This window comes from Solea senegalensis, linkage group LG1, assembly GCF_019176455.1.
Source record: "Solea senegalensis isolate Sse05_10M linkage group LG1, IFAPA_SoseM_1, whole genome shotgun sequence".
Classification (NCBI taxonomy): domain Eukaryota; kingdom Metazoa; phylum Chordata; class Actinopteri; order Pleuronectiformes; family Soleidae; genus Solea; species Solea senegalensis.
Genome location: NC_058021.1, coordinates 24,010,744 through 24,035,279, shown reverse-complemented (window position 1 = coordinate 24,035,279; position 24,536 = coordinate 24,010,744). Strand labels below are relative to the sequence as shown.

The following is a 24,536-nucleotide window of genomic DNA, read 5'->3' as shown; positions in this document are numbered from 1 at the left end:
TTTTATTAGAAATTAATTCAGCACAGTCTTACACAAAAAAGAAGACAGATACCCAGGTCCTCAGAGATTCATCACAAGTGTTCTTGTCTGAAGAGTCACTGCAACACATCGTACACCACAGAAGAATGAGGCAAGCCCCCACATTTACTGACTTTATGGGCTCCATTTTAGCACACGGTCTAAAGTAGTACATTTAAACCATGTCCACATCACTTTTTTGTAGTTTGAAAAAGGGTCACAGCGGCAAGTGTATTGTTCAAAGGGATTGTGTTTAGCCTATTAAATATAATATGAGTGTTTGGGTGTCACTAAGAATAAATCAATCACAGTGCTATCTCCCATTCCCTTTAAAAGCCAAGTGCATCTGCACCTTGGCTGATTTCTATTAAGATGGCGAATTTTCCAGACAGTAAGAGAGTGCTTCTATGCAGAGGAAACAAATTTGCTGAAGCTCATGTGCAATATAAGAGTGTCCCGGCAGAACAATCTTTGAGCAAAAGGCAAGCAGCGAACATACTTGTGTAGGATCATTTTGGATGCACTTCAATTTCTCGGTCGGCTAATGACGGCAAGCTAACCTCTACAAAATCCAATAACTTACAGACTGAAAAAATACAGCAAGTCACGAGAAGTTCCGTCTCATATGAAAAACATACAATACAAATTGCGTACCATCAGCTGTGGCCTGTTGCAGTGGCAATTTATTGTTTGCAGTTCCAGACCAGGCTAAACAACAAGGTTTTGTTAATCCTGCTGCTCAATCCGTTCAGTTCCCCATCACTGTCAACATGTGATTCAATGTTATTTTAATTCTTATATGGATTTCATAATGACTGATATTCGTATTGCCGTCAGAGGTTTGATCAAAACATTTATGTAATACTATTGCGGCCGTTGAGATGACTATAAATGGCTGAGGTTGCAGAGGTGGTTTCAATTAAGTCAGAAACAAGGACTGTGGACAGTGATTTAGATGATGACGCTCCTGACAAGTACGTGCATGAGATGTATTGATTATCTGGTGGTGGTATCCAAAATTCAGCTTCACACAGCAAAAGGCAGTGAACTCACCACAGAGGGACTATGTTTTCTTTTATTATATTCAAATGGAGATGTGGAAAATCTAAATAAAATGCATGATTTGCCACACTATCCAAACTGTGTGCGATATCTTTGGATATCAACGAACAGGTGCAGAAGCTTTGTAGAAATGTTATCTTCAATTCAGCTGACTTTAATACAGGCCACAACTCTCACAACAACTGCATGCAGCGGACCGCAATGACTTCTACTGCCATAAGCTGCTATAGCACACACACGTCACTCTATAACAATATTAATCACAGAAGATCGTGCTAAATTTAAGAAGATTGTCACAATGTGTTTTCACAAAACACATTCCCTTCCATTGCCGCAGTAGAAAAACTCATGTTGCGTTACAGCATTTCCTCATGTGATTGGACCGAACACATGAGAGGCAACTCTTTAAAACTGCAAAATATGACGATTTCAGTGGCGCAGTGGTAAGCGAGGAGCTCATTTGCAAAAACAAATAACTACTATGAAACAACAAAGTGTTTTATTTTTAGCATACCCGTTTAGTTACATGGAATTTGAGCATAGTCAAAAGGCACCAACCTCAGTTTAAAGTTTACAGTAAAACGGTACAGAATGGTATAAAAACAGTTTTTATGCTCAAGTGAGCTGTGTAAGAATTTACATTAAGCTACTTATGCAATTATCTGGCAGGCTTTTCCAAGCGTTTCGCCTCTTCATACGTTTCTCTCTCGCTTGGCGACACGTGTCCTCTCCATGTCTTCATCGGTAAATCTGTGATCGACCTCAGGGTCTACTTCAAAAAGCACTTTCCAGGACAAGCCGCACCTTCTCATCCTGGGTTTGATGTTTTCGCAACAGACTAATCCAGGGTAACCTCGCAGTTGTATAGGCTAAGGCCAGAGAATCTTCCCCAGAGCCATAACCACACTGAACATGGACATGCACTGACCATCCTACCTCTACCACATACTCTCACACATTCTGGCATGTGCAATACTACATTTCATCCTGAAATGCTTATTTATTTAATAATTTACTCCACACTACGCAATACTTATATACTGTGCACTACTTATATTGTATATACAGATTTTTATCCTGCTTAAATTACATTCCAACTGTGCAATATCGGCCCGTTCCGCTGTGATATTTATATTCTATATGCAAAATCATATCTCACACTGTGATATTTATATTTCTATATTTCATATACTGTTACACTTCACACTGTGGAAATAGTCTTATTTATTATTTTTTATACCCTGCTATGGGTCACGTCTCATAGAAATGCACTTTTTATATTTAAACCCTGCTAATTTTCAATCAGCGTAACGGTATTTTGACTATATTAACTTGTGTAATAATGCCAGATCAAATGTTCAAAAAAACGTTGTTTTGGGACCAAGCTCCAAAATGAAAACCATCCCCAGCAGCGTCACGCTTTCCATTAGATTCCAAGAACTAACCATGACGTTAGCATAACCATATCTGGAAGGCCGGGCTGGGGCAACTGGACGGCTGCTTGCAGAAGTGCATCAATTTCATCGACATAAACAACTGTACAAGAGTGTTATCTCTGTGATTGGGTTGTCTCTGAGTTTAAATATCTTGTGTCAAGGTCATTTGTGAAGGTATTAAAATGACTCAAGAATATAACATGGTGTAAAAAGAACAATGTTCCACTTTGGGTAGAACCCTGATTTACATCAAGTGTGGGTCTTCTCTACCGAGGCTGGACCACCATGTTTTAATGGCCAAACTAAACATCTTTTGTTTAGTTTTGATGCAAAATGGAGGCTACAAGAGTTCTCCAACACACCTGGAAGTGAAGGGTGAGGCGCCATTTAATGGCTATTAAAAAGGTTATGTGAAGTCTTTGGTTGTGAATATAATTGCTTTGGGTGTGTGAATGCATGTCTTGGACGTGTATATGCACACTTCCAGGGTGTATGTGAATGACTTGGGTGCGTAAACAAGCAGTGTGTACATGCATGTCTTGTGACTGATGGAGGATTTTGATGTACATGTGCACATTCATGTGCACCGGCTTCACACAGTGCATTCATCCCCTCTTACAGCCAGCGCTTTCAAAGCACTGAATTTGTTGGAAAACCATTTAAGTATTTGCATTATGTTCACACACATCTATCCAAAGAGCCACAGTGGCTCACTCTTACACAAAGTCTTACAAATAAACATTGACCTTGCTTGTCTGAATGCGCAACGAGTCACAGACACAAATGCATTATGTGGTAAATATAATTTATAAGGCAATATTATTTAAATAATTCACGTGCGCTTAGTAAAAGCTTCAGTCAAGAAAGAGTGAACAAGGTCAAGGAGAAAGCATCAGGAATTAGGGAGACTGCCAGTGAATAGATAACACAGCCAAGGATGAAACAGTTCCTCCAGCAAAGAGGAGACTGAGACAATGACTGAGCTGCAGATGTTTACAAGCACAACAAGACAAACAACAAACAAAAGTATCCAACGCCCTGTCCAGCGACACGTGTTTACTTCTAGTGAAACCAACAAACTTGTGAAGTGGGGTGTTACCTTTTCGACGCTTCGTTTTCAGGGTGTTCGTTCCTCTTTACGGCTGACACAACAGCCACTTTTCCAAGGCTTCAAAGTCTCTCGTGCCGTTGGGAAGCCGCAGAGCTAACACAGGTGTGTTGAGCTTGACGTTTCGCGTGTGTTCCTCAAATATTAGCTTGCTAACTCCTTCCCGTTCTTCTCGCGTGTTCCCTCAGCACAGTTCCCACGTTTCTTCCACGTTCTCCCACGCACGGCGCGACACACTGACCCCTACATGACCTTTAGCCTTACCGCAAACTTTTTTTAATAAAGAAATCCAATCCGAACCAACTTTATTTATAACGTGTTTCAAAAACAATGACAAAAGCTGAAAAAAAATCATCATAATAAAACATATAATAAAATTGTGTAATACATAAATAAATCCGATCCAACTTTATTTATAAAGCACTTTAAAAACAGCTGAAGGGAAAAAAACATCAGACCTAAAAACAAACAATTAGACATACAATAAAATACTGTAGAATATATAAATGAGTGAACACGCTTGTGAAGAAACCCAGCCTTCATGATTCCACCTTTTTCAAAATATATGCACTAAATGATGTTAAAACAAGACAAACTGAAGTGTATTTCCACACAGAGCACATGGGGGCCTAGATTGTTGCTTGAATTTCTAATTTTTTATCAAAACATTAGCTGTTATAAGGTTGAAGTTATACCTTTGCTCGTCCCAAATGGAAAATTCTAATGTTTAAAAGGGAATAATGTGACATTTTTTATTCATATGGCCCATATCTGGCACAGATAAGTTACACCAAACTGGACCAGTGTCCTTAAGGATAAAAGTCCAGTCCCAGAGCCATCTCCATCTTTTTTTTTTCCATTCCTTTTTGCATCTGGCCCAGTGCAAACAGGAGGCTAATTATGTTGTTGTTTCTCCCATGAGTGTGGTCCACGCCAGATTTGGCGCAGTTTTTAATGAGCATGAGGTCCAAATGACACCATGCACTCCATATTAACTGCACACAGTCTGCACCAGGAGCACTTCTAAAACAGGGAAACATGAATCTTCTGGACAGACACTGATGACTGTATGGTAATTCTATACTATAAACAGCAAGCACCTACCTTTTCTTAGAGCAATGACTGGAAACGAGGGAAACACGGAGGCAACGGTCTCCGTCCAAATATGACAACCAAATGATTTTGCTTCAGGAGACTTATGAGTCGCCTCAGAGCTTTATTATCATCAAGTACTTGTTGGAATGTCCTTGTTGTGCCGCAACATTAATACACAGCTATTTTGATTAACAGTGCAATGTTTTCACGTGATTTCATAAGGGCAATCCCTGAAATGAGAAATTAGGAAACAAAGTCACCAGAGGAAGATGTGTTTTATTTCATTTAAAATAGAATAAAAAAAAAATAGTTGCCTTTCAGTCCCATTGCCAAATGAACCCTTTCATCTCACCTGTAATGAGAAATGTGCCTGGCAATGTTATTTGCACATATTGTCATCATGTCAACCGCAACTATTACGTCAAATTCACAATGTATGACAGTGTTGCTGAATAGATATTCTAATACAGCCGGGCAGAATAGGCAGGCATTTTAAAAATGGTGACAGGCAAATAAATGAGCACAGAAGTCTATCTACCTGAGATAGAAAGGACCCAAGCGTTAATGAAGAGGGAAATGAGTGAACGAGTGCGTGAGTGAGCGAGACAGCTAGTGCGTGGGCGTTCGAGGTAGAGAGTGTGTGACTGAGCAAGCAAGTGAGAGAGTCTGCGCCTCGACAGAGCTTCCTATCAGCATTAGGGGAAAAGATAGTTAGGCATAAAGACCACATGTCAATTGGTCCTAATTGAGAGTTTTCCCTTCAGTCTCTGCTTGCTTCTGGCACATTGCCACTGCAGGGCCTGTTGGGAGAATGCTAGGTTCATGTCACTGAGAAAACAAGAGCAATGGATGACAAGGGGAGCATATAGGAGGTTGCTTCTCAGCCAGCCCACTGACTTGAGGCTGATGTTTCTCCCACACTTGAAGAAATTAACTAGCAAACTTAGCTGCAAATGGCTCCAGTCTGGAGGCACTTTAAGGTCACAAACTTGTGCTTTGCTTGGCCAAATACGTGGTCAAAATAATCAGTCAATAATCATTTTTGGGTCGATTTCTATTTAGCTGCTACACAATTATTAACTTAATATTTAAACTAGGGACGGCACAATGCCACCAAGTATCTGCCGATACCAACATCAGTCAGATCCAGTCAATTTAGACCAGAGACCTCAAACGTCACGATATCATGAGTTATATCTGTATGTTATTTATATTAAAAGATTCATTTTGCATCATAAATACATTTATAATGTGAACTATTTTCCGTTCCGTATCAAAAGAAACACTTTCGCTTTGAAATTATATGAAATATGATCATAACAAGTATTATTGTTAGACTATGTTTCACTATTTTTCCTACTCACCACACTAGACGCTCCGTGTCCCCCGGGTCATTTGAGTTTGAGACCCCTGTTTTAGACCTTTTAAACTGCGGAGCTGTTAACAACAAATGTGTGTCATTTCAAGCTATTTCAAAGACATAATTCTCCAACTGTGTAACAAACCCACAACATGACTCAGCTTAAATGCTGTCGCTGACTTTTATGTACACTTTTACAGTCTGTGCATAGTGAAGCAGGTGATATGTGATTTGTGGATTGTATCTGATTTTAAATATTTGACTGATATCCAATCCAGAGATTTTGACCAGTATTCCTAATTTAAACTTAATTCACCCTCATTTAATCAGCAGTGCTCCCACTAATGTTACTATGTTTCATACTATAAATATGAGGAATGATTTGTTTGCTGGTTAGACGTCAACAAAAAGGTTATTTTCCCAAACAGATCTTCTATCTCATCCGAGGCTTACTTTCTGTTGCCAGTAGGGGGCACAAATACCCTTATTCTGTCCAGGGTGTACCTGGGATTGGACGATAAAGTGGTATGGATGGATGGATGGATGGATGGAGTAGTCCATCAAATGTTCAACACAAGTAATTTCAGGCCCTAACAGCGGCTTGAAAAACTATAGGGTCCTTGCACCACTCGATGCTCAAGCTCTAATAATAAAAAGTAACAAATCATGACAAGTACATTTTCATGCTTGAGGCATATGAAAATTAAGTAAACACCCTCCTGACCAAACATTATTGCCTTTTTCTAGCTATTTTTCACCAATGATTACACTTTACCTCGTATTTCACTGGAGGTATGACACCCAAAATTAAGCCATTTATGGCCCAGTGGTATTTAGCGTATAATGTAGACTATGCGTATAACTGCACCTTTACATTCACCAGACTTGGACAGATTTTTGGACCAACACGTTAGTCGGCATTCATTGCAAAAAAGCAAATTGAGAGAATGTACCGTATTAGGTTCAGTCATCAAGCTGTTCTGAAACGGTTCGTGGTGGCAGCTCTTCACTGAGTTCACCAAGTCCCAAAAAATGCCAACTGCTGTAAAACACAAAAGAAGAAGAAGGAATGCTGTGAGATTTACACTTTAAAAATACGGTAAATGCCAAGATAATCAGTCTTCCTAAACCCAACCTTACAGAACTGAACAATGAGGCCGTAACAATAAATAGACATCCCACACCCAGTCAACCAGCATCTGAACCTCCTGCCCTCTGGGAGCAGATACAAAACTCTGAGGTGAAGACAGGCTCACTTTGGAAAAAGCCTGATTCCTGCAGCTATATCTGCCACATACAGGAAGCCACAGTGGATGCTTTGTTGTCTTTACCGAGTGTTGCCAGTTGTCATGCTGTCGTCTTTAGTGTCTACAAGCCTGTTGTTGTGTGGCATTTTGTTGATCATGTGTACGGTGCTGTGGAAATTAATTTCTGCCCAGGAAGACTAAAGTCGACGTCTAATTAATGAGCCTCCAGTCCTCTCAGAAGGGAGACAAAAAAAGCTTTTAAATTAATTTATTTGATCATTTTTCATTCAAATTCAAAGAACCATTTCTGTCATCTCGTCCCAGTGCCATCAAAGCGGCGGTATACAAATGCAAATGTATCAAAAAGCAGATTTTGTCAGACCATTTGGGCAATGAGAAGCAGGTGGAGTGCAGAATAAGGTTGAGAGGTGTGCTCACACTCTCTCACACACACACAGACGCACACACACATATATGCATGCACGCACAAACTGCTTTGTTCCCTCGAATAGACCATGGAGCCATCAAAACCACTCTGATTCTGAATTAGCTCTGATTGGCTGTCAGTGCAGTGTGTCCCACACAGCTGAGACCACTCAAAACCAAGCACACACACACACACACACACACACACACACACACACATCGTATGGTCTGGGCATCATGTTTCACTAAACTGCTGAGTTCTCTGGCCTGTAAGGGCTGTTTTAAGAGCTGTGGTTGAGAATAAATGCTTATGAGTCTGTCAGTGTGTGTTCACATCTGTCGATTTGACTGCAAAAAGTATACTGTATATTTGCAGTGTATGCTCATTCTCAACGGTATGGCCCTTTTTTCCCCCAAGTTTGCACAACATATACGACCTTATTTGACATTTTAAGCTATGTAAATCTTCAAAAATATGTTACATACGGTGTACACACAAAATATGTTTTTAGCATCTCTCTTTCTCACCACAGCCCTGGTGTTTTTATTCTTGGCATCAATGGCCCCTCTGTCATTTTACGTGCAAACATTTTGAGCATCGTGTTGACCCACATGAGATACACGTTTCACAATATTAGTGTGAGAAAGTATTGGGTTTTGCACAAATTAAGATATTATTCCATTCAACTCCATCGGCTCCTTTTCAACAAAGCCTTCACCTAAATATATAAAACTGAAACCTCAAAAAAAAAGAGAGATGAAGACCTTGTTTTAAAATTCAGTCTCATCTGTTTAATTACGAAAGTATACACGCCTAAATGTCACTCTGGCACCGCAAGCATGCACGCATGTGTCCAAAAAAAGCAGACCCACCCAACTCCAAAGGGATGCCACAGTGTGTGGCTAAAGCAGCAGGAGGACACTCAAATTGCTCGCTTGGTTCGGGTTGGAAGTCCAGCCAACCTTTTTCCTCCTATGGATATTGTGCGTATCATTCTTGGTCTCAGAGTGGAGTTGGTATATTTGCTGCAAAAATAAATAAAAGAGAGAGTGGGATAAGGTGAGACACACAAAAAAAAACCCCACAGATATGCAGTGAAGTGTGGCTCTGCGGCTGTTGTGAATTGTTGATACATGGCTACACTCTAGTGGTAAATAACCAGACTGCACTCATACATTGAGCCACACATGTTGTCCATTCAAACATTGGCAATGTGTTGTGTTAGTGGGTCGTCCAAAAAAAATCACCCCATGTGTTCCCTAGGTGTGTTGTGGTTTGGTCATTCTCATACGTTATTTGCATTAGTGAAACAGACCAAGTTATTGACTGTTTTTATACTGTTTCACAAGATGAATCATCTCCAAGAATCAATTTCTCCTCACTTATCCCTAAAAAACCTATAACACACGCTGATAATAAAGGTTAAGAGGCAGGAAAAGTACCCGCATTTTGTAATTGTACATTTGTTGAACTTTTATGGCTCCATTTGGAACACCAAATTATGATTTTAAGCAAACCTTTTAGATCTTGGTTGGGATTTTCATTTGAATATGTCAGTAAAAGTTGTGTGTTCACATTATGTGAAGCAGCAATGAAAACACAAAGGAATCCCCCATGGTGGGCACGAGGAACCATAATAAATTGCTTAAACGGGAATAAAAGCATGATTCCGTCAAAGTCGTGGGAAAATGTTATGGAATGTGGAAGCATTTGCTTATTTTACCGGTCAATAACCCTACATATGACTTAATGCTATTGCTTCTGTATATATAATCAGCAGATTGAGAATGTAGCATGGGAATACACTGCGGCTCTTGCACAGCCACAGCCAACTTGGAGAGAACATCATACAAGTCTGGTTTTATGAATATGTGCACAGCCCATCTCTCATCTTACCCCTCTCTTCCATGCATGAGAGGAACCTAATGTTAAAAACGCAAAAGGTGTTAAGTTTGTCCAGGAAAAACAAAGTGGTCCTACTCCTGATGTAAATATAATGGGCTCATTCTGTGGTAACAAAAACAACCGTTGATAACCATGGGGGTGGGGTAGCTCAATGGTTAAGAACCGTGTGCAGAAAACACCATGATCAAGTTCAATTCCCTTGTAAGTCCCTTTGAATAAAAGTGTTTGCTAAATGACATGTAATGATACATTCAGTGGTTCCCTCACTGACGTGTGCACTCCGAAAAATAACATCAGTGTAATCATTATGTCATTCTATTTCTGCCAATAGTTTAACCTGAATGTTACACACTGGACATGTAAAGGTCATGTGTGTAAAGATGTATGAGGGTTTCTCATTATAAATATCTCTGCATGAGTGTGTAACAACTTCAAATAAATATTTTGTTTTGTTCATAGCCCTGGAATAAGCTTTATCTTTGTGTTATGCTGGAGCTACTGTAGTTCCCTGATCTTACTGAACTTCAAAGGCTTACTGGACCTTTTTGGACCCCAAACTATTATTCCTATTTTCAATTTAATTTTATTTGGATAGCGCCAAGTCACATCAGACATTATCTCAAGGCCCAGAACATAGTAAGGCCTGAAAACTTTACAACAGAGGTGTCAAACTCGTTGCTTTCCCTTTGTTTTACATTTAATGAATCTTTTCACAAAACGTATTATGAAAAACCTGAAAATGTTCTAAGATTTGCGTTTGCTCCTCTTGGCCGACAGAAACGACAACAGAAGCGGACTCGAAAACGGAATTGCTCGGGTCTGTGGGAGCTAATTGTTCCTTTATTAAAATACCTTTATTAAGAGGTTATCCGGCTGTCGTCAAGCTGTCCGACACTCATTTATCTGTAGTCAAACTACCTGACGCTGAATGTTCACGCCTGAAATACTAAGGGATTAACAGTAAAAAGCCTGACATCAAGCTAATATTTAACAACATCGACGTCCGGTTTTCAAAATAAAACACTCGCAGCTATGTGTCAGAGATCGGACATAATCATCTGCACAAAGTACTGTTTTGCAAAGGTTTAGAGACTTGCTGGCGTTTTACGACTTACCGGTGTTTTAGGAATCCGCAGCATTTATGAATATGCAGCTCGTTCCTCCTTCTGCATGTGTTTTGGGTCGTTGCAGTGCGTTTGCCTCTGTCGGCCACCGTACTTACCTGGTTAAATAAAGGTGAAATAAATAAATGCATAAATAATCTTTCTTTCATTCAAATTAATTCTATTTCTATGAAAGGTTGTGGATGAAGGGTGGTGGTGGGTAAAATCTGCACTATCGTCCAAACACCAGTAGAGCGCACTGTTTGACAACACATTCTCACTTGTAATTCAATAAAACACTTTTTATGAGTTTATTTTACCTTTTAGTCTATTTCACAATGAAACAAACTTCAACCATCACATTCAACAGGCTACACTGTTTTTTCAAAAAAAATGTTTTGGTTTTCCCACTTATTTACATCAGTTTCAAAGTAATGCCCCCCTATAGATAATGTAATGCAAATTAACTTTTATAAATATCATACTGGGATACACGATATTAAGCTAAAGCTCATGCAAACTTGAATGGCAGGGAAAGACGGTGCTTAATAATTCATGACAGGTGTGATGAGGCCCAACCTGAACAGCCTACCTGAACAAGGAAGCAGCTCCAGGGGAAATGAAAAGCAGACTGGTATGAGGAAAACCAGAATGGTTTTGACTTGCAACGAGAAACGCAGGTAGCGAAGCCACGCCAGTGCTGCCGGGGATCGCAGCGCTCACCTCCAACGGCGGCAAACATGTTGAAGAAACTCTTCAAACTCTTGATGTTTTTCACTGTCTTCACTGTGGCGTGCTATGCTGTGCTTTTGTTGTTTGTCAAAACCCACAAAGAGCACGCCATCGATGAGCTCACCGCGGGGACCGAGACATTTGACGAGCAGCTGGCGGCTCTGATAAAGAACCAGACCGCAGCAGGTGACCAAAAGAAGAGCGCAGCACGAGACACGGGTTCAAGTAACCAGCAGGCTGCCAGTAACAAAACTTTGGAACCGTGTCCCGTAAACCCTCCAGAACTTGTCGGTCCTTTGCTTGTGGAGTTTAAAACAGAACGGTCTTTGGATGAAGTGAGGAACTTAGTCGGTTCGGATCTCCAGTTGGGAGGACGGTACAAGCCACCGAATTGTATCGCTCAACAGAAGGTAAGCGAATAAAATTATTCTTTAATCGACAGACTAAGTTTAACTCTATGTTCCAAAACTCTGGGGAGTTCTCCTTTTTAGCTCATGTAAAAGTATGACTCGTGTGAAGGTATTTTAATTATTCATTATTCAATGAGTAAAGGTCAAAATCAGCAAATAACCTGCATCATGTTGTCTGGAAATATGAAGTGAAACCTGATAGTAAAACAACACAATGAAAGTGTAGTACAATTTACTACATTACTGTATTGTACATTTCTATATTGCAGTCCATATCTCACGTTGGTGACTGATATACAACCTTGGTGATAAGGATCTCTTCAACAGTTCCTTGTTTATAAGAGTTGCAATATGTGCTGCTACTAACCGGACTAACCTATCAAATTTGTTTAGGTGGCGATAATCATCCCATTTCGAAATCGAAATGACCACCTGAAGCACTGGCTGTACTACCTCCATCCCATATTGTTACGACAGCAGCTGGATTACGGAGTGTATGTCATCAACCAGGACGGAGACGGAACGTTCAACCGTGCAAAGCTGATGAACGTGGGCTACGCCGAGGCACTGAAGGAGTATGATTACGAGTGCTTTGTCTTCTCCGACGTAGACCTGGTGCCGATGGATGACCGCAACCTCTACCGATGTTTTGACAGCCCGCGACATTTGGCCGTGGCAATGGACAAATTTGGTTTCCAGTTGCCCTACAACAATTACTTTGGCGGGGTTTCCTCGATGACCAAAGAGCAATTCTTGAAAATCAATGGCTTCCCGAACACGTACTGGGGCTGGGGCGGCGAGGACGACGACATCTATAATCGAATCTTCTTCCGTAAGATGTCCGTTTCGCGGCCCGACTTCCAGACGGGAAAGTACAAAATGATCAAACATGAGAGAGATGTGCACAACGAGCCCAATCCAGTCAATCCCGACAAAATCAGACACACTAGTCATACCATGGACAGCGATGGGTTCAATAAGCTCACGTATAACGTCAAGCAGATTGTGAAGGATGTGCTGTTCACTTTAATCACTGTAGATATTAACGATCCACCAAGCTGAAGGACGATTAAACTTATGTGACGACCTATTCCCTCAAGTTTTGTTTTGTTTTTAAAGTAAAGTAAGTTTTTAAAGTTTTTAAAGGTGTGGGGTTCTATTTCCAAGTGTGCATGTGGTAATGAGAAGGAATAGTAAAAATGTAAACTTTATGATGCTGTTAAAGTACAGATGCAATGGCCCACAAACTATTCACAGGGAATGATGATGGCGTCTTGAATTGTGGCTTGTATTTTCAGCGCAGGTTGAGTTTGATGTAGGAAAGCCACGGACGGGGCCTGACAAGGTTTGCATTGCATTCAAATGCTTGTCTCCAGGCACCGTGTTTGTTTTTTTTTTTGTACGTCTTCATGGGGTTATGCAACAGGTCCTTCAAGGGGTTCTGCCCCCGGGCAGGCGATTGCCCAGGGGCCCAAAGCGGAGAGGAGCCCCTCAGGATTGTCACATAATAGTCACACATTACAGTTCGTTAGAATTACTATGATTGTCTTTGTAAAAGGAAACGGCGACAGCGCCGTGGTTCGAAAGCTTCCCATTTTCAAAAGAGCAATGTTTGAATCATGAAAAAACTGGAGGACAGGAACAAAAGGTATCTCATAGCAGTGAAGAAGAAGAACGAGAACTGCTCATCTGCCAGCAGATCTTTTTTTTAGTTGTGGGATGGACAATAAGATGATGGTACAGGGGTATTTAATCGAAAATACATGTAATGTTTCATGTTTTTACTTATGACACTGAGGAACCTGGCACTTTTTGTAAAAGTTGCCTCTATGAAATATTTTGATAGACACAATTAACATTGACTTCAGACGATGATATTACATCAAACCTTTTGACCTTCATTTTAGGTTGAAGTTTGATGGTGGCAGGGATGTACTGTTTTTTTGTTTGTTTTGCATGGATTAGTTTACGGTTTGGAGTTTTTATTCACCTGCATTCATGGCACAATGTAAAATGACAAGGTGATTAAACAGTTTGATTTGTGAGCTGAGAATGTTTGAAATGAGGAAATAAATTGTCACTTTGGAATTAGTTTGGAATCGGAACTAATTTCAACACATATCAAAGCCTGAATTAATAATTAAGCCGTTCTAAGCTACTTGTTGAGTGGGTTCATAGTATTTGCATAAAATAGTTTATTTAGCACAAGTGTTTCACCTTCCTTTTTAAACAGCGCCCTGGGTGTTTATCGGTGTTACTCCTTTTGTTAGTCTTGATACCGATCTCGGATTACTCTACTCATAGTTGCAACCTTAAACCGAGAGAAGGAATGTCAAACATCAAGATTTGAGAGCGTGTGGGGACACACGGCAGCGCAGTGGCTCGCACTGATGCCCCACAGTGAAAAGAACCCGGGTTTGCAAGGGGGTCCGAAAAAGGGCCTTTCTGCATGGAGTTTTTATGTGTGTTCCTCCACAGTCCGAAAACATGCAGAGAATGATGAATCAATGAACTATGTCTACATATAGTTTTAATTGCATCCTCCAGTGCTTTAATTGGAGGAGGGAGTTTATTTTCCTTTTAAAGGAAATGGTTTCACTCTTTTTTTCCACTTGGTCCTGCTGTGTTTGTTTAATTCGCATTCTAGTACAGTGTTTGGATTAAATTTGACCAGTGTTTTTTAAAAACTTGTTATAATTGACGGAAACACAGTGAAGAGCAGTGTGGGGGCTTTTATTTTCTTTCATTCTTTCAATCCCAACTTCCTCTGTCGTTGTGGGAATCAGCCATGTATCTCAGATCCTGGAAATTTGTTTTTTTTTTTTTAAAAAACATTGTATGGGTGAAGTGGCTATTTTTAAGGTCATTATATTAAAATACCTTAAACAGAGCTGAAAAATTAATTGTTTTCAATTCTAAACACATTTTTTGCACTTAGCAAATTGCAACTGCTGCAATTGAATCATTCTAATTATTTTGTTTATTTTAGGACCACAAACAAGTGATTATCAATTGAGTACGAAATGAATAAACTGATGGATTGATTATTGTGATACCTGGTAAAGAGTTTTCTTTCCTTCGTGAATGTGAATATGTTTTGGTGTCTTTGCTGCTTCAAGACTGTAAACTGAACTTGTTTATGTGACAGAAACCGATGTTTGGTTCTGGAAACAAAATAAACCATTTCACAATTCTGTTTGCTGATTTCAGTGCATTTTATGGCCAAAAAAAAAATCTATTAATGAAGAAAAGAATCAACAAGGTTATGGTCTTGTTTTAAAGAATTGCAATTGGATGTTTTTACCTTAATCTTAATATGTTTAATCTTCTAAATTATTTTAAAGTTATTGAACTTTTGAATTAAGTCACAAATAACTCAATTACTAACTGCATATCTTAAGCTCTTTGAGAATAAACTTTCAGTGGAAGCAAAAAAAAACAGCACACACCTCATCTTCAATATGAGGAACTAAATAATACAGTTAATTTCACTCCCTGTGGGCGAGAAACAAAGGAAAGACAAATCCACACCCTACGCCCCTACTCCCGACCTCTAAAGAACAGGAATGACCTGTTTGGGTTCAGTTATCCAGATCTACCGGTTGTCCTTTCAGTCTATTCATGCTGGAGACACTTAAGAAGGACTAATCTGAGCGGCTTTGCCAACATTGCACACCAAATAGCACACACACACACACACCTCAGCACTTATGCAGTTTTTGTACAGTTTAGCATATCAACACATCAGTTCATTTAAATAAATGGGAGGCAACACGAGTGCAAAACAGTGGGTTCATGATGATTGTTAAATTCAACGATTCGATCGTAGAATTCACTGGTCAAAAAAAGACCAGTCGTATGTCTTACAGATTTCAAGCCCTTCTTTTCTGTAAAAGACCCTTTCACTCGCTTGCTCTGACCTCTGTGTGTGTGTGTGTGTGTGTGGTGGTTTATTTCTTTGACAGCCTTAGACAAACAGTTTGACTTTCTGAATGCTACTGTTTGTCTTGCTTTGCTCGTGTTTATTCGGCCACAAAGACAAAAAAGCGTGTCTGTTGTTAAATTATTAAGGATGATGAGTTGAGGTGTGTTACTTATATAAGTTAGCACTCATTAGAGAGTGCCATCTGAATGACTACATCCCTCATTCTCTGCAGATGCTTTGGAAAGATTTGGAGAAAAGGATTTAATGGCATCTAGTGGCGAAGTGGCACATTGCATCCAATGTTATCCTTGTAAAAGAAATCTAGTGAAAAACGCTCCCCAGAGCCTGTGTTTGCTTTGTCCTGCAGAAACGTGGCAGTGCAACACTGCGTTGGGTGTGTTTTATTATATAAATTATAAATGTTTTACTGCCTACCAGTTCAGCTCTGCTCATGTCTCCCTCAGTGTAGAGCACTCAACACTCTCCCATCCTCCTTCCTGCCCGGCCCCCTCTTTTCATTGGTTGACCTAGTGGAGTTACTATGGGAACAACTGTAGAGAGGCTGCCATGCTGAATGTGGGGTACAGCGTTTCGAATGTTGCTGAAGGCTCCATATCACTCAGAGAAAAAACAATTATCAGATTTGGGTGATGACCTGGATATGGATCAAAACCCTCAATGTGACTTCAGTTACTAAATAAAGCTTTTAAAAGAACACAACTTTTACAACAATTAGAACAACAATCACTCACTCAGAAGTATTAAAGCAAGCAACTTATAAGCAATATATCATATGATTCAATCCACCCTCCCATGTTTGATTTGGTAGAAAAGAAACATACAGCAGCTGACATTGTGACTCATTAACTCCAATTACTTCACCATTATACCGGATACATGTCCTCTTTTTTGTCACATGGATGTAAAGGTAAATAAAAGCGACCAGGAGCAACAAAGCGAGATTACATCATATTCCTCCCACTTGGCTTTTCACCTTTGTTTTCTTCTTCACTAGTTGATACAACAGTTGCTGTGTTCAGGACAGACGGAATCCTCCCCGTCATGCACAAGCGTGCACAATGAGAAGGAGTGTCCACACACAGCACCACTAAAGCAGCAGCAGCAGCAGCAGCAGCAGCAGATTAATGATGAGATCAGCCAACAAGCATGCATGCACCAGCATGCACCATTCTAACTGTCAGCAGCATCACTGGCTTTGATTTGGTAGGCGGGCAACAGTGAGTGTTATGGTCTTACGTAAGCCTTCTGCACGGACCTCAGTGTGCAGAAACAGAGAGAGCAAGCTGAATAGAGGGAGGGAGGGAGGGAGGGATTGCTGCCGCACCATTACAAAGGGAATTCGCACTGCACCAAAGTCTCCTACTATACTTAATACACACCAACAACGGTGCCCTTCTTTAGCAACATGTGTCGTCCCCCAAATTAAATCTATATTCTGGTAGCACCACACACAAGTTCAATTTTCAAATAAATCAGCTGGCTATTTGTTTTCATCATGGCTGTCTGCTCTGACCCCTGCATGTTTACTTCCCCACGAGACCAACAGCAGACAATATCCCATCCATCAGGCGTTCATCTCAGCAATCAATGAAGTGTATTGACCTATTACACCCAAGCCAAGCAGACCTCTTTGCAAGTGTGACTTCACAAAAAAAACATTGCACATGAACAAAAACATCTTTGTTGTAAACCAGAGGGGACTCTTACTGAGCCACCTGGATGTGAGGGGAGGAGGGCAGCGGAGTATAAATAGAGAAAACGTACGGAATCCTGTGCAAACGTGGTTACAAAGAGTCGGGAGCTCGTCTGTCAGCGCAAACACAGTTTTATTCTTTAAATATGAAAAGTGGAAGGATTTCACACGCAACAGATGATTAAAAAAAGAAAAAGAAAAAACATAATGTGCCTTTTAGTGTAATAATCACATAAAGGATCAGATTTGTAATCAGACAGAAAAGAGAGTAAAACCTGGGGTATGGGGGGGAGAGAGAGACGAGGCAGATGTCTGTGTGTCTGGGAAGGTTCTCAGTCATTCAGCTCTGAGTCCTTTCTCAGTAGTTTGCTCCACTAACTACTGAAGCTGGCCTCAGCGGTTGATGTCACCACTGTGTCGTGCTAATGCGATACATCACAGCATTCACATGTCTAACTTTCGTTTTTCACAGCGTCACATTTGTGGAGGAATTGCGGAAACAAATTCTATAAAACACAACGGCATGGGGAACAGAAACCAATGAGGAAGCCACATGTATAATAAAACAAAAACCTGTTAAATACATAACACACGGTGATCATTGTTACTTCGTTAATGATTCCTACCTTGCATTCTCTTGTGTTCCCTTAGCAAAATGTAATTTAATTCGTGAAAATGAATATTTAGGGAGCTGAAATTCCACTCATTTTAATCATCAATGCACAAGCATCAGTGCTATTGCTCATCTCTACCAGGTAAAATGATACCACATGCATCCTCTTTTTTCCATCTGTCAATTCTTTCCTCAATTTAAAAAAAATAAAAATTGCATCATTCTAAATCAAAATAGAACTAGAGGCATGATAAGTCTCCTTTGCCCTGTGTGACCTTTGCTCTACCCTTTTCATGAGGCGAGAAATACTCGAACTGTGGACCTGGGCTCAGGTTACTCTACGCTACAGAGGCCGAAGAGGTATCTGATTCTGGAGCAGCATTGTAGATCAATTATCATGCTCTCAATGAAATGGAAAGCTGACATGAGCGAGAATGACCCCCACATGTCATTGAAACCATTGTGGTTAGGAAGAGAAGAACTTTGATCTTCTCTTGTGGCTTTCCCTATGAAAATATCTCTCTTTCACTGGAGGATAGGCACAACTCTGCCCCCCTGTAATTTGCCTCACTGAATCACAGACAAAGGCATTTTATGACTGCAATACACACGACTCGTTCTTCATACAAATGATGCTTTGCAGGGGCTGCACACACTGTACTACTGTGAGCACGGGAGACTTCGAAAACATTCAATTCCACCATCTGACTTGCCCCCACAAACGAGGGACAAAGACAGGCCAACACAGGAAAATATGACCCCACAAAGATGTCAAGCTACATTCATATTCTCACACAGCTATAGCGGTTTCCATACTGTGGTTGTATCAGAGGAGGGTGAACTCACTGAGCGTTCATCCCTTGGTTCAAAACCTTATCAACAAAAAAGCAAAGTGTTAGGAAGCTGGTATAATCACAGTTAAAGATCTGTGTAAGTATGACTTAGGAAAAAAAGGGGTGTATAAAAAACAGTATGAAATCCAGTGAAGGAGACAGTTCTGACTAGAAAAAGGTTAGTTGTTAGTGCACAGGTCTTTAGAGAAGGGAGTGATCCAGTGTCGAGCTACAAAGTCAATGTCAAAGGTGTGTATTTAAGATCCTTCGGTGTGAGATGATGTTCCTGACCTTTGTGCCTCGTGTGTGAGGCACTGCATGCAGAGAGGGAGCAGAGAGTTAATTGTGTGTCTGTGTGTGTGTGTGTGTGTCTGTGTGTGTCTTGAAGCATTAGTGCAAGGGTTCCCTCCACCTGGTATGGTATTGCGATAGTTTTTCAGGTTAGTCAACAGTTGTAAATCCCAGAGATTTGACGTCTGGTGGGTGTACTTCCAGAGATGCATTTGGGTGTAGGTGAGATCCAGAAGTAACAGGCTGAATCCATTTAATGTTCAAAATAAGAAAAGTAAAAAGGTCTTCCCACCAAAAAAAAAACAAAACGATATCGTCTTGAATTGTAGCTGCAAAGCAGAAACTCAATAAAAGGCCGTCCCTGTTCATAATATGCACATACATTTTCATTAATTGTGCAGACAGAAAAGAAAAGGGTCATTTTTCGAGCAACAAAGGCGAGGGTTGTCCCATTACTGTCGAGTCTTTTGCAGACTATCAGAGAAGGTTAAATGAGGAGACTGTTTCATAAACTTTGGCTCTAAACTCAGAGGATTAGGAGGTAATTTGTTACGGATTAGACAATATGATGAAACTAAAATATTTTTTGATTAAATTAGGTCCTTATGAACAAATTAAATCATGTCATGTGGAATTCATCAAGTAAAATATGACAGATTAAATAATAAAAAAAAGGTCCTCTCTTTTCTGCTTTTGAATCCAAGTGTCAGTAGTTTGGAGGTTTTTCCAGGGAGGTAAAAGGCAAATGTGTCCATAGATTGTCAAGGGTCAACCTCCAAAGTTCCTGTGAGGGTCACGAAGAGTTAACCCAGTTTTTTGGAGTCTCCTTGTGACTTTCTCAAGTGCACAAAACCACTTTTTTCTATTTGCTAAAAGCGAAAACATTAAAGGAATGGGTGCTTTTAAGTTTTGAGAACAATTTATGGGCCGTTAACTCCACGGCTCAACATATTTCCCAGTCTGGGAAAAATGTTGGCTCTGCATAAACAGCACGTTCGAATCCATAGAGAACAATTACTTCTTGTGGGCAGATCCCCTGTTGCCAGGTTTGTTTCCCGAACGACGGACAGGCACCTTGGATACAGGGATTCTGGTGCGAGCTGAGGGAGGCGCTTCAGTCTTTGGTGGAAGAGATTCAGCCTCTAGAACAGATGACAGGGCTGACTGGCTCACAGAGGAGGGAGGTGACATTTGTCTGCAGCTTACCGGGATCTTGGATTCCCGAGGAAGGCTGGTGCTGCCTTTCAGTGATTGGAACGAGGAAGAGGAAGAGGAGGAAGCAATAGTTGTCTGAGATGTGGGGCTTAGTTTGTATTCGGTAGATGGAGACGGGGTGCTGTTCAGATCATCATCTCCATCCTGCTCTTCGTTATCCCCTTGCTCCTCGGGGTCATCGTAAAGGTCATACAGTTGGTCCCCAGAGTAGCTGTCACGTGACAGAGCCATCTTCTGGTTACGCTGTAGCCCGCTTTCATCAGGTGTTGCCGTGGGTGTCGCTGAGGGTGTGTCACAGTAGCCCTCGTCACTGAGCAGCTCTTTATCTCCGGGTGACGTTGGATGACGACCACGTGTGTGAGGGTGGGCAGATTTAGCCGGTCGACTTCCCGCCGCGCCAACTATTGGAATCTTACTGAGTCCCAGTGCCTTGACCTTTCGGTCTGAACTTCTGGAAGCTAGAGGGAAGTGGCTGCTTGAGGGGTTGGTATGAGGGGGGAAAGTGGATGTGGGGGTGGTGGAGGGAGGTTGGTGTGATCGGGGCAAAGCGGGAGAGTTGTCCCCGGTGGAGGGCAGCATGTGCCACAGCCCCTGCATGTCTGCATCGTCCACTCCCTCTGGACTCGCCATTTCTTCCCCTCCACCCATATAAGCCACCACACCACTACCAGCTGGGTGCTGCTGTGGTGGAGGCGGCGCCCGAGCCCGGGCTGGGAGGGAGACAGGCACTGAGCTTGAGGAAACAGAGAACATGTGCTGGGTCAGCTGGGAGGGTAGAGGCGGTTTGGACGGGGATACACAGGATGTGGCGCCGGTGATACCAACAACTCTCCCAACACCTGCTCCCACACTACCCCCTCCTCCTCCTCCACTGCTGCTGCTGCTCGTGCCACTGCCCCCATTACCTGCTGCTCCCTCGTCGTCTGCATCGGCAATAATGTCACCACAGCCCGTCAGTGAATCGAAGCTTTTGAGGGATGTGACGTCAGTGAAGAGGAGAGAACATAGTCTGTCCACGGACGGTTCTGAGGGTGGGTCACCCGTGCTGCAGCGATCCAATGGAGGCGTAGCGAGGGAAGGGGAGAGGCTGGAAACTGAGGCTTTGGCTTTTTGAATAGTAGGGTGCAGTGGCGAGTCAGTGGGTGTGTAAGGAAAGGGGGGGTCTGGCTCAACAGATGGTCCTGTCATGACAACACAGTGTGAAGGTGTCAGGGTAACACGAGTAATAGGAGTCTCTGTTGCTTGGAGGTTTGGTTCTGCCTCCGTCTTCCCACAATCCTCTGGGTGATGATGTGGAGGTGGTTCAAGGGTGAGAGTGATATCCTTCGCCTTTTCAGAGCTGGTACTATCCCCATCCTGCTCTTTGTTAGCTTCCACCTCTTCCCCGTCTCCATCATTTGTTTTGCGTCTCCATCGCATGCTGCTAAAAAATCCCTTGAGGCCCCTCCCTCTTCTGACAAGTCCTGATCCTCCATTTTCACCCGACCTAAAACTTCCGCGTCGGAGGAGAGAGAAGAAACTCAGCGATTTGCTGAGAGACCTCACCGGTCCAGCCTCCTGGCTGGCAAGCCCTTCCCCTCGCTGTCCATCGGTATCATTGTTGGAGTTTGTAAGTCCGTCATAGGTTTTGCTCCTGATAAGCTCCACGTCTGTTGTTGAGCCATTTCCATTCAAAGAATTCCCATTGTCAGAATTTCCATTGTTGCTTGTGGCCCCTTTGTTCCTGAAGGAGAAGAAGCTGGCCACTCCGGAGCCAGTACGTCGCTTTCCAAAGAGTTTGAAGGCAGCTTTGTTGATCTTCCCCGTTGGCTGGGGGTCACACTGAGGGACCACAGGAGGATCTGCACACTCAGACTGCACCTCCATTATCTCGCACTCTGTCACTCCCACTCTATCATCTCCCTCAAGCTCTCTCATTGCCTAGCTCTCCTCTCTTTCTGGCACCACATACACTCACCCCCTCTCTCCACTCCCACTCTGACTTCATCTAACGCATGCCTGCTGGTTTTCTCTCTCTCCTCCCTCCCCTCTCTCTCTCTCTCTCTCTCCCTCTCTCTCTGAGTGCTGCTCCTCACTGTATCCATGGCAACAGGGTGGGCTAAGCAGCTTTCATCAACATTGGCAGGGCGCCAGCGTCTTTCCTCCACTCCCTCCCTCCCCCACCCTCGTCCTCCCTTCCTCCAGCCTCCCTGTCTCCACTGCACTGTTTGCTCATTTCTTTTAACTATTCATCAATTAATCAGTCCCACAAGTCATTGCACCCATTTCTCTCATGTGTGTTAGTTCTGCACATGACATACAGAATTCCTATGACACATTAAACACGAGTTCAGTACATTTGTGCATTGTGGAGTTTTCCGAGCGGGTCGTGATGAGACGGAGTGAAGCGGCCAATCACGGAGACAGCTCTCATATTATTTTGGATTTCATGTTTACTCATGTCTGTGGAACACGGGCCATAAAGGAGGCATTACTTCTAACGGGTGAAAACGTACAAATAAAGCATCAACAACACGGGTTTATATGAATATTTTTGTGGACATGTCTCATCACGCATCATCCCTGAGAGGGAATTCCAGTCTCAAATAAGTGTGTCGCGCTTGATATACATGAGACCATCTGAGCAACAGTATAAATTGGCTTAAACTGGAATATGGATTTAGATTTTTTTTTTTGCTCAGACACGCCCCACTCTTGAGCAGCTCAGACACAAGCCATATGGCCTTGGGCCCACTTCCATATGGATGCACAGGGCCAGGTGTCTGGGAGCTATGACAACACAACTAACCGTCATCCTAAGTGTGTGTTTTCTTAAAAACTTAAACAAACCAGCACTCTGTGGTCATACATTATGTTGATAATGCTGTTTCTGGAAGTATCTCTCTAAAAAAAACACTTTAACATCACCTACAAGTTCTCCTGTTCTCCACGGAGGGTGTTCTTTTTGCTGCCTATTCTATCCTCCCAACCCCCATGAACCTCCCCTGATACCCCGACCCACTTCCAAACCTCCTCATCCCTCCTTCCTTCTCTCTCACTCCTCCTCAGACACTGTGGGCACATGGCTCTTCTCTTCCAACCCACTGCTATCAAACAATGTCTGCATTCATCTGCCCAAGGCAACACACAAACAGATCCACAGACATTTGAACACCCACACAAACACTTTCTGAGGGCTTCCCCAGAGTGAAGCGCTGAACAATATCTAAATGATGCTCTTCCCAGTAAGAAAGACCATCTGCCCACTCAGCCCACAAGGCAGTCACCCAGCCCACCTGCTTAAAAGAGAGCCAGTCACCCAGGGTGCAGTTTCTCAGGTACATCAGAAATACGGGCAGAAAACCCTGCAGCAATGCTGGCAGGTCAGATGGCAACTGGTTGGACCCAAAGCTGATACTGAGCAGCAGATGGCTGGTGGATTGATGGGTGGGTTTCAGTTATCACACGATGAAACAAAGGGACCCTGGCGAGTTACGAGTGGAGCTGCATCCTGGCACCTAAACTATCAATGAAGCATCACTGCCATTAATCTGGCAGCTTGGTTGATTGAATTTAGGGAAACAGCAGTTAGTGAAGGAAATTACAGCTTTCTCTGACCTTGAACTTTACATTTAAGGAAGGTATGAGGCAAAAGTATCGAAACGATGTTTTCAGCATGTAAACTGAACTTTAAGTGAGCTAATTCTGGGTGAATTTACGAAACAAGCTTTTCTTTATAACGTATTGATGCATTTGTGTCTTTCCGAACGCACACTGGAAACTGAAGATACCCCTCCCCCCCTTTGTCTAAATGGGGTTCTCATTTCAGCCCCTGAGAGTGAAGCTTGACACTAAGTGAGACAGTTGGACAATCTACCTGTTTTAAGTGGATCTGAACTCTCAGGGATCAAATATTTATATTCAGTACATCATTTGGTTCATTGGGAAAACACCAACTAAAAGAGAATGTGTCCGAGAAAACCTTTTTTAACTTTCCCATTTCTGCGCGCAGGCAAAATAGGGCGCAGTCATTCATTTCTATGCAAACACTTGCAGAGATGCA

At 42.0% G+C, this 24,536-nt stretch overlaps 2 protein-coding genes and 1 long non-coding RNA gene across 3 annotated transcripts; 1 reads left to right on the top strand and 2 right to left on the bottom strand.

Moving 5' to 3' along the window:
* Positions 1-6,200: 6,200 nt before the first annotated feature.
* On the bottom strand, positions 6,201-11,423 carry LOC122774294. Its single transcript, XR_006360981.1, has 4 exons — positions 11,354-11,423; positions 10,774-10,880; positions 8,626-8,778; positions 6,201-7,121 (listed from the first exon to the last, which is right to left on the bottom strand). It is a non-coding gene; the product is annotated as an uncharacterized LOC122774294 (long non-coding RNA).
* Positions 11,424-11,427: 4 nt separating this feature from the next.
* LOC122774288 (beta-1,4-galactosyltransferase 1-like) lies at positions 11,428-15,099 on the top strand. The gene is made up of 2 exons (XM_044033421.1): positions 11,428-11,903; positions 12,297-15,099. The coding sequence occupies exons 1-2, from the start codon at positions 11,502-11,504 to the stop codon at positions 12,963-12,965; spliced, it is 1,071 nt and encodes a 356-aa protein (XP_043889356.1). The 5' UTR covers positions 11,428-11,501; the 3' UTR covers positions 12,966-15,099.
* Positions 15,100-19,868: 4,769 nt separating this feature from the next.
* amer2 (APC membrane recruitment protein 2) lies at positions 19,869-22,556 on the bottom strand. The gene has a single exon (XM_044033411.1). The coding sequence runs from the start codon at positions 22,409-22,411 to the stop codon at positions 20,294-20,296; it is 2,118 nt and encodes a 705-aa protein (XP_043889346.1). The 5' UTR covers positions 22,412-22,556; the 3' UTR covers positions 19,869-20,293.
* Between the last annotated feature and the right edge of the window lie 1,980 nt (positions 22,557-24,536).

Coding starts and splice junctions, on each gene's coding strand:
- LOC122774288 (XM_044033421.1), top strand. CDS start 11,502: ATGTTGAAGAAACTCTTCAAACTCTTGATGTTTTTCACTGTCTTCACT. Junction 11,904..12,296: donor ATTGTATCGCTCAACAGAAG/GTAAGCGAATAA, acceptor AAATTTGTTTAG/GTGGCGATAATCATCCCATT.
- amer2 (XM_044033411.1), bottom strand. CDS start 22,411: ATGAGAGAGCTTGAGGGAGATGATAGAGTGGGAGTGACAGAGTGCGAG.